This window comes from Podarcis liolepis (assembly GCF_965112155.1).
Source record: "Podarcis liolepis genome assembly, chromosome: 7".
Lineage (NCBI taxonomy): Eukaryota > Metazoa > Chordata > Lepidosauria > Squamata > Lacertidae > Podarcis > Podarcis liolepis.
In genome coordinates, this window is record NC_139561.1 from 93,075,181 (window position 1) to 93,087,930 (window position 12,750).

General features: G+C 48.6%; 1 protein-coding gene and 1 long non-coding RNA gene across 2 annotated transcripts in view; both read left to right on the top strand.

The window, feature by feature from the left end:
* The window catches only part of LOC310712949, a 2,318,697-nt gene that overhangs the window by 1,944,831 nt on the left and 361,116 nt on the right, over positions 1-12,750 (top strand). The window lies entirely within an intron of this gene.
* Positions 1,800-11,377, top strand: LOC310712920 (calcineurin B homologous protein 2-like). The gene is made up of 7 exons (XM_083516376.1): positions 1,800-1,999; positions 3,987-4,059; positions 5,892-5,972; positions 7,672-7,781; positions 8,098-8,159; positions 9,342-9,464; positions 10,703-11,377. The coding sequence occupies exons 1-7, from the start codon at positions 1,933-1,935 to the stop codon at positions 10,754-10,756; spliced, it is 570 nt and encodes a 189-aa protein (XP_083372502.1). The 5' UTR covers positions 1,800-1,932; the 3' UTR covers positions 10,757-11,377.

The window sequence follows — 12,750 nt, forward strand, 5'->3', positions numbered from 1 at the left end:
CGAACTGAAGCGGCATTCAAATAACCTGAAGAAGCTCCCATGGCAATGTCAATCCCTGTGGACTTCCAGACGTTGCTGGACTACAAATCCCATCACCCTGGTCCATTGACCAGGGTGAAGGAAGCCAAGGTCCAACAACACTTGGGAGGGCCCCCCCATTCCTAGTCTGTTAGCTTTCTCTTGACACCAAACTAGCCAGCAAACCTCAAATGGGGAGGTACAGAGCCCTAATTATAATTTGTTTCTTAGGAATAATTTGTACAGATTTGCATATCGTTAAAATATTTCTATCCCACCTTTTGTGCCAAAGCACTTGAAGACAACTTACGGCAGGGGGTCACATTTAAAAAACAAACGAAAACCATTAAATCTGCCACATCAGTAAACAAGCATCATTTTGAAAATTAAGACACAGCCAGTAGCAAGAAACTACAAATGTCCTCTGATATAGTCTGCAACCAGAAAGCCTTTGGCAAAGGGGGGAACACACACACCCCACCCCTGAAAGGAGCGCCATAGCCTGGGAGAGACCGTGGGAAAGGGCAGTTGGGGTGGGGGCCCACAGGGACAGGCCCCTCCATAGCTGAAACGGAGAGGGGAGTCAGCCCTTCAAGTACACTAAGGACTTTATAAAGGCCAAAACGGGGGTCCGTAAACCAATTGGAAGCCAACAAAACATTTCAGGATTCAGATCATAAGCCCTTCTGGCAACAGCTCCAAGTTCCGTTTTCTAACAGCAGTTTCCCAAAATTTTGAAAGGGAACACTATAATTACCAAGGGTTGAGGTCTCCCCCCCCCCCCCGGCAATATTCTGCTGAAGAAGAGACCTTTGTAACTCAAAGACCTGCATGCAAGTTGTTCTTCTGCAATCCCTCATAACCAAGAAAGATTGTCTTCCATAAACACAGTTTTGACAGTGAGTCCGTAAGTGACTGTGGAGGCCAATTCTGGATCCACACGTCCTTCCACATTGGTTTCCAGGCGGGAGTTGATCCCGGTGTGGATTTGCCAAGCGTGCCTTCCTCTTAGCACATTTCTCCCTTGCGTCCTGAGTTCGAGTGTCTTCAAAGACCAGGACACCTTTGGTCAAGGCTGTTCTCCAACTGAAGTGCTCGCAGGCCTGTGTTTCCCAATTGTTGGTGTTTATACTACACTTTTTAGATTTGCCTTGAGAGTGTCTTTAAACCTCTTTTGTTGATCACCAGCATTACGCTTTCCATTTTTAAGTTTGGAATAGAGTAGTTGCTTTGGAAGACGATCATCAGGCATCCGCACAACACGACCAGTCCAACGAAGTTAGTGTTGAAGAATCACCGTTTCAACACTGGTGATCTCCTTGATAAAGAGTTTTGTGAAACCCTAAAGTCTGCATTTGCCTACAACACTGGTGATCTTTGCTTCTTCCAGTACACTGGTATTAGTTCGCCTGTCTTCCCAAGTGATGTGTACAATTTTTCGGAGACCCTGTTGATGGAATCTTTCGAGGAGTTGGAGATGGCGTTTATAAGTGGTCCATGTTTCACAAGTGTACAGTAAGGTTGGTAGTACAATAGCTTTGTAAACAAGCATTTTGGTTTCCCTGCAAATGTCCCGGTCCTCAAACACTCTGCACTTCAATCGGGAGAAAGCCAAACTCGCAGAGCTCAGGCGATGCTGGATTTCAGCACGCAACTTACAGCAGCCACTTAGCATTGCCTGCCTCTCTCTTCTCCCTGCCTTTCCACCTTAAAACAACTCTTCCTGGCCCTTCCCAAGTCCCTCCTCCCCTTGCAGTGGATCAGCTGTCTGGCTTTGATAACAGCTGCTGGGAGTGTGACTCTCTGCTGAAGTTGGTAGGTGTCCCGATATTAATATAGATGCACACACAGAGAGAGAGGCACGCCCTGTAAACAGCTTTGGCTGCCCTGGAGGAGAGTCAGAACGGCTTCAAGATGGGAGGCCAAACTTCTCAGCTCTTCACCGTCCCTGAGCAGCAGGAGATCATGAAAGAAACTGGCTGTACGGGAAAACTTTATAAGAGAGAACGGTTTGCTTTCCTTCTTTCCATGAATAGAGGGGGGGGGGAATGGGGGAGGAGGGAGTTAGCAACAGAGCTCGGTATTGTTTTAAACCCCATTCCCCAAAATGAGAAGCCCACCTGCCTTGCGGAGCATTTGCTCTCATCTTGCCAACCCCACAGACCAGCCTTAGATCTCTGGAGCTGTCCGAGGAGGCGACTTGGCTTTGCTGGGAAGAGAGAGGTCCTGGCTGCTCCAGACTTACGCAAGGGGTGGGAATTGTGGCCAGTGGGTTTGGGCAATCTCATAGGAGGGAAAGATCCAGCACTTGTGGAGAAGAGCCTTGTGACCAGAGAGAATCAGAATCGGGACTTCATAGCTGAAACAGTGCTCAGTTTGGGAGCTGGGAGGAAAGGGCTGTCAGGACTCCAGAGATCCAGATCAAAGCACAGGGCAGGGGCAGGGAGCAATTTAAGAGGTGAAAGGGGGCAGTGGCTGTGGCTCTCTGCAGCTGCCTTGATGCCAACGCACCCCTCTCACCTTGAGCCAGAGAGGGAGCAGGCACTGGAAGAAGAGGCTAATCCGGATCTTCGGGTTCCAGCGTTCTGGGCCTGTCCCGTTCCAGCCTCACCCCAGCGGGGCCACCCGCCTCCTGTTCCCAGCTCAGGGCACAGAGCAGAGGTGAGGTGACTAACGGAGATCAGAGATCCACAAAGTCTGTTCAAGTACAGCGCATCAGCTAGTATTGTGCAAGTGCAGAACTTCTGGACAATTTGCAGCTGTGGAAGAAATTGTTTTTTTCTTGTTCTGATGAGTCAGCCAAAAGCAGAGACTTGGGACACGGGAATCTTTCGTCTGGGGTGCGGGGTGCGGTTCGTTTGGGAGAGATCATCATGCTCCTGGGGTGGAATGTGATCCTCCCCCCTGCCCCTTTAAAGAGTTATTTTACCAAGTTTTGGGTGGAAAATGAACTGTTGCTTTTGAGCTTGGCACGGTGCCCCACCCAAAGCCTTGCATCTTATCTGGCAGCTGCCTTCCTATTGTTTGCGAAATCTCCAGAGGAGGAAAGGGAGGGGAGGGGGCTGACTTTGAGATTTCCATCCTGTTCCCCACTTCAACAAGTGGGGGGGGGATCAAATCCCCTCAGTAGGGGGCAGGAGGTTTGAATGCTTGTGCTTTAAACCCAATGTTGTCTTTTATTATGCTGGGCTTGTCACTTTTCCCTGGAGAGAAGATGCAGCACATTTCAAAGCAACAAGTGCTGTGGCAGGAAGAATAGTCACAGCGGCACCTCCATTTCCCATCAGCCCCAGTTAGCATGGATAATGGGAGGTTGGAGGTGGGGGGGAAAGACACCAGACTGACAACCTTTGCTCTATACCTTTTCCCATTTCATCTGGTACTTGGAATTTTAGTTGCTGCTAAAATTCATTTATAGGGACGCGGGTAGCGCTGCGGTCTAAACCACTGAACCTCTTTGGCTTGCCAATCAGAAGGTCGGCGGTTTGAATCCCCGCAACGGAGTGAGCTCCCATTGCTCTGTCCCTGCTCCTGCCAACCTAGCAGTTCGAAAGCACACCAGTGCAAGTACATAAATAGGTACCGCTCCAGCGGGAAGGTAAACAGCGTTTCTGTGCACTGCTCTGGTTTTGCCAGAAGCAGCTTAGTCCAGCAAACCAGATGAAGCTGATCACCAGCCCTCCCTCAGGCCTGCGACCTTCTTTTTCCCAGCAACCACGTTGCATGGTCCCCACGTGGACCAGGAGACTGCCCTGAATCTGGACAGTCTGTTCCCATTTCCTTGCAGGGCAGGCGTGCTCAAGCCTGCTCTCCAAGTTCCAAACAGTTCGCCTTTAGATTCAGGGGAATGTTAATTGCATCTGGCTTCTTCCTTTTTTTTAAATACATTCGTTTCAAGGTCATTATACCTGCTGCTCATGGCACTTTCTTGGCTAATCATTAAACCTCTCCTTTCCTCTTGCACCCAGTCTCGGAAGCTAATGTTGTGCGCCTTTACCAGCGGTTCCAGGCCTTGGACAAGGATGAAAAAGGCTTCCTCAGGTAAGGAAGAGGGAAGGGAAAGGAAGAGGATGGCAATCTGAGAACAAGGAAGGAACTCAGAGGCCTCCGTCTGAAGACATTGCCCCACAACCACCACCCCACTGACCTTTACACAGTAGAGATCCAGGCAGCTGAGTTGAGGTTTGTGCTTTTTCCTATCCTGCCATGTTCTGTCACAATTGTGGACATGATATAGTCATGGGAACAGGGAAGACACAATTCACACGAGAAGTTTTTCGTTTCTAAATTAAAAATAAATATGAACTAATGCTCTTCTTCAAGCCCTATTTCTCCATTTTCTTCTTCCGAGACTGGTAAAAGGTTTTAAAGCTTGATTCAAGAGCCGTCTACAAATATAGTACTAAATACGCCAGAGCAAATTGGTCAAAAAATGATGACACATTAAAGGTGAGCGGAGTGGCAATAGGTTCACCTGTCTAATGTGACAGAGCACAAGTCAGAAACATACTGCTCTAGAATTCTGTGATTCCAAGAGTCAGCAGAGTCGAATTAAAAACAATTCACACCTGCAGAGAACAGCAGTTCTGCTCTCTTCTGGGCGTCTTTTTAAGTTAGTTTTTCTGCAGGCAGAAGACCCACAAGAGGGGAAAACGCAGCAGAGACAGGGATTTTCATAACAATGTCACGCTGATGCCCCATAAAAAGTTAGTAAACGCAGCAAGGATATCCCATAGTAAATGCATACAGAAGCCCCTTAGCCACTGCTTTTGACCACCAAATTCCTGCTCATTTGTCATAGAATCCTAGAGTTGGAAGAGACCACAAGGGCCATCGAGTCCAACCCCCTGCCAAGCAGGAAACACCATCAGAGCACTCCTGACATATGGCTGTCAAGCCTCTGCTGAAAGACCTCCAAAGCAGGAGACTCCACCACACTCCTTGGCAGCAAATTCCACTGTCAAACAGCTCTTACTGTCAGGAAGTTCTTCCTAATGTTTAGGTGGAATCTTCTTTCTTGTAGTTTGGATCCATTGCTCCGTGTCCGCTTCTCTGGAGCAGCAGAAAACAACCTTTCTCCCTCCTCTATGTGACATCCTTTTATATATTTGAACATGGCTATCATATCACCCCTTAACCTCCTCTTCTCCAGGCTAAACATGCCCAGCTCCCTTAGCCGTTCCTCATAAGGCATCGTTTCCAGGCCTTTGACCATTTTGGTTTCCCTCCTCTGGACACGTTCCAGTTTGTCAGTGTCCTTCTTGAACTGTGGTGCCCAGAACTGGACACAGTACTCCAGGTGAGGTCTGACCAGAGCAGAATACAGTGGCACTGTTACTTCCCTTGATCTAGATGCTATACTCCTATTGATGCAGCCCAGAATTGCATTGGCTTTCTTAGCTGCCGCGTCACACTGTTGGCTCATGTCAAGTTTGTGGTCAACCAAGACTCCTAGATCCTTTTCACATGTACTGCTCTCAAGCCAGGTGTCCCCCATCTTGTATTTGTGCCTCTCATTTTTTTTGCCCAAGTGCAATACTTTACATTTCTCCCTGTTAAAATTCATCTTGTTTGTTTTGGCCCAGTTCTCTAATCTGTCAAGGTCGTTTTGAAGTGTGATCCTGTCCTCTGGGGTGTTATGACCAGAATTGATTCCCTTTATGTGTTTTACCCCTGCTCATTTTGGTCATCAGCCACTTCAGATATTCACTGTGAACAGAAAAGCTGGGTGGAATAGAATAGAATAAAATAAAAACCTAACATAAGCCCCTTTGAATTGTGGGGGGTTGGGCTAGATACCCCTTGGGGATCCCTTCCAATTCTGTTGCTAAAACTTATACGTTTTGTTACAGCTATGTTTTCTCCCTCCGCAGCAAAGATGACTTCGAAGGGATCGGAGAACTAGCAGTGAACCCCATCGGCGACCGGATCATTGATGCCTTCTTTCCAGATGGGTGTGTGTGTGTGTGTGTGTGTGTGTGTGTGTGTGTGTGTTGTGTGTAGGGAAGTCTCTGGCCCTGCCCAGTGCCATAAAAAACAGAAACCGCCCTCGCTTGCCCCCTGCCCTCACTTCAGCATCCTGTACTCTTCTAACAATACAGGGAATCAGACCTTAGTGCACAAGAATGATTCTAGAGTCCATTCTATGATTCAGGGTACTGCAACAGCCAAGTGTGCCTGGAGGGCTCTTCTCCTGCCTGCTGCTGCTTGATTCTAGTCTGTTATGTTCTTCCACAGACGCATTTGCTCTTGGCGAACATCCACAAGGAACGTCTCCCAGCCCCAATTCCCAAGTCTCGGGAAAGGGCCTGAGCTCATCCTGTGCCTGCCTGAGAGCCACACAGAGTTCCTGCGTTGTCGCTGAGACCCAGCCAGGCAGGAGTGGCCTCTTGCAGGCAGTTCCCCAAAGTCCACGCAAAGAGAAATCCCAGGACTGAGAGGTGTGAGGCAGACACTGGCCTTGTCCAATGTAATCAAGGCCTGCCTCTTTTGCAGCCCTGATGCAAATGCATAATTAAGAAACACCCTCAGGCTGACCAGGCTTCCTCAAGCAATGGCATGCTAAAGAGGAAAGGAAGTGCCATATTTTTCGCTCCATAAGACACACCTAGTTTTTAGAGGAGGAGGAAAATAAGAAAAAAAATATTCTGAACGAAACAGTGGATGTATGATTTTTGTGGTTCATGCTATGACCACAGACATGTGATCTGATGGTGAATTTGGGGTGAGCCAATGCAAAAATCCTGAGGATCCATGTGGATCCGTGCTTTGTAACCACGTTTTTGCGCCATTGCGGCCCCACTCAACAGTGGGTGTGTGATTTTTGGGGTGCAGGCTGTAGCCATGGACATGCTATGCGATCTGATGGTGAATTTGGGGTGACCCAATGTAAAAATCCTGAGGATCCATGGGCTTTTACCTCCCACCTCCCAGGCAGCCTCCTTTATCCCTAGCATCCCTTATCTCTCTTCCGATCCCACCGATCAGCTGTTTCCTTTCAACACTCCCTTCCCTCTTGTTTGCCTTTGGGTCTTTTCCTTAGCTGGAGCAGTTTTTTGCTCCTCCTTTTCTTCTAATTTCTTTCATTGTTTTAGTCTTCCTGTCTCCTCTCCTTGCAAGTTTGCTGTCTTTACCTTCCCCCTCCCAGGCAGCCTCCTTTATCTCTGTTGTTGTTTAGTCGTTTAGTCGTTTAGTCGTTTCCGCCTCTTCGTGACCCCCTGGACCAGGGCACGCCAGGCACTCCTGTCTTCCACTGCCTCCCGCAGTTTGGTCAGTTTTATCTCTAGGATCCCTTATCTCTCTCCCCGATTGGCAAAAGATCAGCGGCTTTGTTTCAACACCCACTTCCCTCTTTCCAAAAAAAAAAAAAGCATGATCTGCTTTTCGCCCCTGGGCAATTTGGCTCCAGGGACCACACATTTGCTCCATAAGACACGCAGACATTTCCCCTTACTTTTTAGGAGGAAAAAAGTGTGTCTTATAGAGCAAAAAATACGGTAGCTCAGGAGCAGAGCCCCTGCTCTGCATGCAGAAGGTCTCAGATTCAAGCTCCAAGCATCTCCAGTGAAGGCAATGGGGAGCTAGATGGGCCAGCAGATTCCCATGTTCCTTCCTAGTAGGTAAGATTCCACGAAGGGTCTTGTTTCTCCCTAGGAGAGAGAATACGGACTTCCGGACATTCACTCGTGTGCTGGCCCACTTCCGGCCAGTGGAAGGACCCGGAGGCTCGCAGAACGCTAACAGCCGGCTTAGCAAGCTGAAGTGTGAGTGGACGTACAATGGGTGTTCCAGGGAAAACAACTACAGGAAGGTGCCAAGAAGTACCCCATGTAGCTGTAAGGGCTAGACGCTTGGTTGATTTCATTTAAATGAAAACCGAAACACAGAGTTCCGCAGTCACTGCCAAGTTCCCCAGTTATGCTGTGCGGTAACAAAAGTACAACATGCACATGCATCCTGGGCGCTTAATGTCCACCCTTAAGCTGGACAGATCTGTGGGCCGGCAGCACAACACGGTATCTCGCCCTAAACCTTCCCCACTGCTAACCTCCCCCCCCTATTGTTCTGGTTCCTGTTCAGTTGCTTTTCAGCTCTACGACCAAGACAAGGATGGGAAGATCTCCCGAGCAGAAATATTACAGGTAACTCTTGCAAACAACTGGGGGGAAATGCAAGGGTGGGAAAGGGGTGTGTGTATGAAGAATTAAAATCAGGGAGGGGCAGCGCTTAAAGATGTTACCCAAAGGCAAATATATCCTGCCCCCTAAACCTCAATGGAGGAGGAGAGCTGGCGTCACCCTGACAAAAGGAATGTGCTCTCTACATGCATAGAAACACTTTTTAAAATTCACATGTACCAGGCTAGAAACGTCTTGGGCTCAAAGCTGACTGTTGGAAGAGTCAGGATGGATAAAAAAAAAGAACTTATCCACGCAGCGCACAGTTAAACTGTGGAACTCGCTGTGGCTGGAGACAGTGACGGCCACCTACCGGGATGGCTTTAAAAGAGGAGAGGACAAATTCACAGAGTGCAAGGCTGTCATTGGCTACTACCGATGATGGCTATGTACTGCCTCCATGGTCAGAGGCCGTAATGCTTCTGAATACCAGTTGCTAGAGGGACGCAGGTGGTGCTGTGGGTTAAACCACAGAGCCTAGGACTTGCCAGCCAGAAGGTCGGCGGTTCAAATCCCCGCGACAGGGTGAGCTCTCATTGCTCGGTCCCTGCTCCTGCCAACCTAGCAGTTCAAAAGCACACTTGTTCAAGTAGATAAATAGGTACCGCTCCGGTGGGAAGGTAAATGGCGTTTCTGTGCGCTGCTCTGGTTCGCCAGAAGCGGCTTAGTCCTGCTGGCCACATGACCCGGAAGCTGTACGCCTGCTCCCTCGGCCAATAAAGCAAGATGAGCATCGCAACCCCAGAGTCGTCCGCAACTGGACCTAATGGTCAGGGGTCCCTTTACCTTTACCAGTTGCTAGGAATCACAGATGGGGAGAGCTGCTGTTGTGCTTGAAGCCTGCTTTCAGGTTTCCCACTGGGCATCTGGTTGGCCACTCAGAGAACAGGATGCTGGACTATCCAAGCCATTGGCCTGATCCAACAGGGTCTTCTTACATTGCGAAGGTCACAAGTGCTTATCGTGCCAGGAACCCCAGGAGATTTATCCAAGGACATCGGTGCAGAAGCACGCCCAAGTTTGTGCTCCAGCCATCAGCAGAGCAAAGCTTTAGTCCCTCATCTTGATGAAGGCGGAGGAATAGGGAGAAGCAGCGCCCTTAAGAACCCCTCATCTCTCTGGCTACCCCTCTTCCCCAACCCCCAGGTGCTGAGAATGATGATTGGGATCGAGGTGACGGATGAGCAACTCGAGAGCATCACAGACCGAACCATCCAAGAGGCAGATAAGGATGGAGACAACACCATCTCCTTTGAGGAGTTCGCAAAGGTCTGGGATAGGGCAGGTTCTTCCACACTGGCCATTCCCAACTTCGTGCCCTCCAGATGTTTGGGCCTCCAACTCCCATCAGCCCCCAGATGGGAGCAGGAGAACAAAACATCTGGAGTGGGACAAGGTTGAGGAAGGCTGGTCTATACACTGCAGAGATATGGACCCTGAGGAACATAAGATTAATTTCCAGTAATTTTTTTTAAAAAGCAAAAGATGTCAGACAAGTGGATCTGTGTCTTCAAGGCAGCCATAGCCCAGGTGTGGAGAACCTCAGGCCTGGGGGCTGAATTTATCCCTCCACACCCTTCTATCTGTCCCTCAGGACTCTACCCAGAACGCTCCATCCTCTCTCCCCAGGCTACACACACACACACACAGGTGTCCTCTGAACTCTGCTTCCCTGGATGGCAGAGATGGTTGTGGGAATGTGTGCCATGTAGAAGCTGTCCCACAAAGGTAATATTTACAGTGGTGCCCCGCAAGACGAATGCCTCGCAAGACGGAAAACTCGCTAGACGAAAGAGTTTTCCGTTTTGGAGGTGCTTCGCAAAACGAATTTCCTATGGGCTTGCTTCGCAAGACGACAATGTCTTGCGAGTTCCTGCTGGTTTTTTTTCCTCCCCCTCCCTTTTTCTAAGCCGCTAAGCCGCTTATTAGCTGATCCGATCAGCAGATAAGCCGCTAAAAGCCGCTAATAGCGCTAATCCTTCAATGGGCTTGCTTTGCAAGACGAAAAAACCACTAGACGAAGAGAATCACAGAATGGATTCTTTTCGTCTTGCGAGGCACCACTGTACATTTATTGCCGCACCCAACACATCATGTGATCCCCAGAAGATTGCCCAGAAGGGGGTCATGACCCTTGGGCTGAAGGCGGGAAAGGGAGGGTATAAATAATATTTATTTATTTATAATATTATTGAGGTCCTGCACCCCTACACTAACCCCTTGCGGACACTCTGCTCCTTAACCCCTGAGTGGTGCTTGGTCCTGGTTCCCCCACTCTGTTTGCTTTTTATTAAGAGATTTATAAGCTGCTCTTCCTCCAAGACACCAGGGTGGTGAACAGCAATGAGGCACCTTCTCAGAGGCACACACCGAATTATCCTTCAGTCACATTTTCCAGGACTGGGGTTCCAGCCATGAAAAGCAGTTCTAGGTCTGAGAAAGGCTAAAAAGGCCCACTAAAGCTTTTTTTTTTTGGTAACACCAATCTTCTCCACTTTGTTTTGCAGTCTGTGGAAAAGCTGAACATTGAACAGAAGATGAGCCTCCGGATCCTGAAGTGATCCATCAGGGACCCTGACAACTTGGGAAATGAACAAGTCTGGCTCCTGGCAGCAAAGGATGCAGTTGCAAAAACATGTGGGATACTGTCGGATCTCTGCTCTGCTCCTGATGGGCCGCAAAGAAACCAAATTAGAGATCTCCATCTAACAAAGATCCTTCACTGACAACAAGATTGGATCGGAAGCCGCTGACCAACAGAGGCCTGCCATTCCGTCAGCCATGTCTAAGCAGACCTCCATGGCAAGCGAGCCTTGTAAAGAAACCGTGGAGCATCATGCAAAGATTTCAGAATGCAGTTGGGGCCTAAAATGATTACTTCCTTTGGAAAAGCCCCCAGTAGCCTGGGGTGAGTGGAGTGGGGGCGTGGGAAAGAGGAGTTCATACTTTTGTGACCTCCCCTCCTTTTACAAAAAGCTTCGCAAAGGCAGTAGAATTTAATGCTGCCAGATAGCAAACAAACGAGTCAGAATTCATTTCCGGGAGATTTAATTTCAAGGTTTCATCAAAAAGGTAATACAAACTGGAACTGCGGCACTGGTATCTGAAAACCTCTTTGGGAGTTATCATTCTTCGATCGCATTTTCATTCATTAAAAGATACGCAGATTGCATCCACACAAAGCTAGAAGTGGTTTTAAATTATCTGCCCTATTTTATTTCCATTCTTGAATTCTGCAGCTATGTAGTAAGTACTGTATTTTTCGCTCTATAAGACACACCAGACCACAAGACGCACCTAGTTTTTGGAGGAGGAAAACAAGAAAAAAAAATTCTGAATCTCAGAAGCCAGAATAGGAAGAGGGATCGCTGCTTTCGCTGCGCAGCGATCCCTCTTGCTGTTCTGGCTTCTGGGAGAGCTGCGCAGCCTGCATTCGCTCCATAAGACGCACACACATTCCCCCTTACTTTTAGGAGGGGAAAAGTGAGTCTTATAGAGCAAAAAATACGGTATGTAGGAAGCTGCCTTGTACCAGGTCAAGTTTCTTCTCTTCTCTGGCTAGCAGTGGCTCTCGGGGAATGGGGAGGACAGGGACGTGTCTCACGCAGAAAAGGTTCTTTCCCATCACTTAGTACCCGATGCTTCGGGTTGAAGCAACTCCTCTAGGAGGAAAGTTTTCAGCTTTGGGGCTTTTAGAGCCAAAGGAAGAGGTGATGTTACAGAGGTGGATAACATTATGAACAGCATGGCGAACGAGGACAGAAAGAAGTTTTTCCTTCCTCTCTTGTACTGTGGTACCTCGGGTTACATATGCTTCAGGTTACAGACTCCACTAACCCAGAAATAGTACCTCGGGTTCAGAACTTTGCTTCAGGATGAGAACATAAATTGCGCAGCAGCGGGAGGCCCCATTAGCTAAAGTGGTGCCTCAGGTTAAGAACAGCCCTCCAGAACGAATTAAGTTCTTAACCCGAGGTACCACTGTAATCCTAAAAGCTGAATGTTGGAAGATATGGGACACACACACAAAAAGGATTTCTTTACACAGCAGACAGTTAAACTGCAGTAGGAGGAAGGGCTGACCACCAGCCTACATAGTTTTAAGAGAGGATTTGATAATTTCATGGAGAATAAGACTATCAATGGCTGCTAGCTCTGATGGCTATTCTCTGTCTCCACAGTTATGCCTCTGAATATCAGTTTCTGGAAAGGGAAGGGTGTTCTTGTGGCCGCATCCTGCTTGCAGGTTTCCCACAGCCAACGGGCTGGCTATTATTAGAACTGGGTGCTGGACTAAATGGGCCACTGGCCTGATCCAGCAGGCTCTTTTCGCGCGTTTAAGGGAGGTCCTGCCAGCTTGGGACCTTCTGCATGCAGAACAAGGGTGGCTCTTCCACTGAGCTAGACGTCTCCCTCTCTCCTTTATGTTTCCTACATCTCTGCTGCTCTTGGTCTGTTGTTGTTTGTTGTTTAGTCGTTTAGTTGTGTCCGACTCTTCGTGACCCTCTGGACCAGAGCACGCCAGGCACTCCTGTCTTCCACTGCCTCCTGCAGT

Coding starts and splice junctions, on each gene's coding strand:
- LOC310712920 (XM_083516376.1), top strand. CDS start 1,933: ATGGGAGGCCAAACTTCTCAGCTCTTCACCGTCCCTGAGCAGCAGGAG. Junction 5,973..7,671: donor GATGCCTTCTTTCCAGATGG/GTGTGTGTGTGT, acceptor GTTTCTCCCTAG/GAGAGAGAATACGGACTTCC. Junction 9,465..10,702: donor CCTTTGAGGAGTTCGCAAAG/GTCTGGGATAGG, acceptor TTTGTTTTGCAG/TCTGTGGAAAAGCTGAACAT.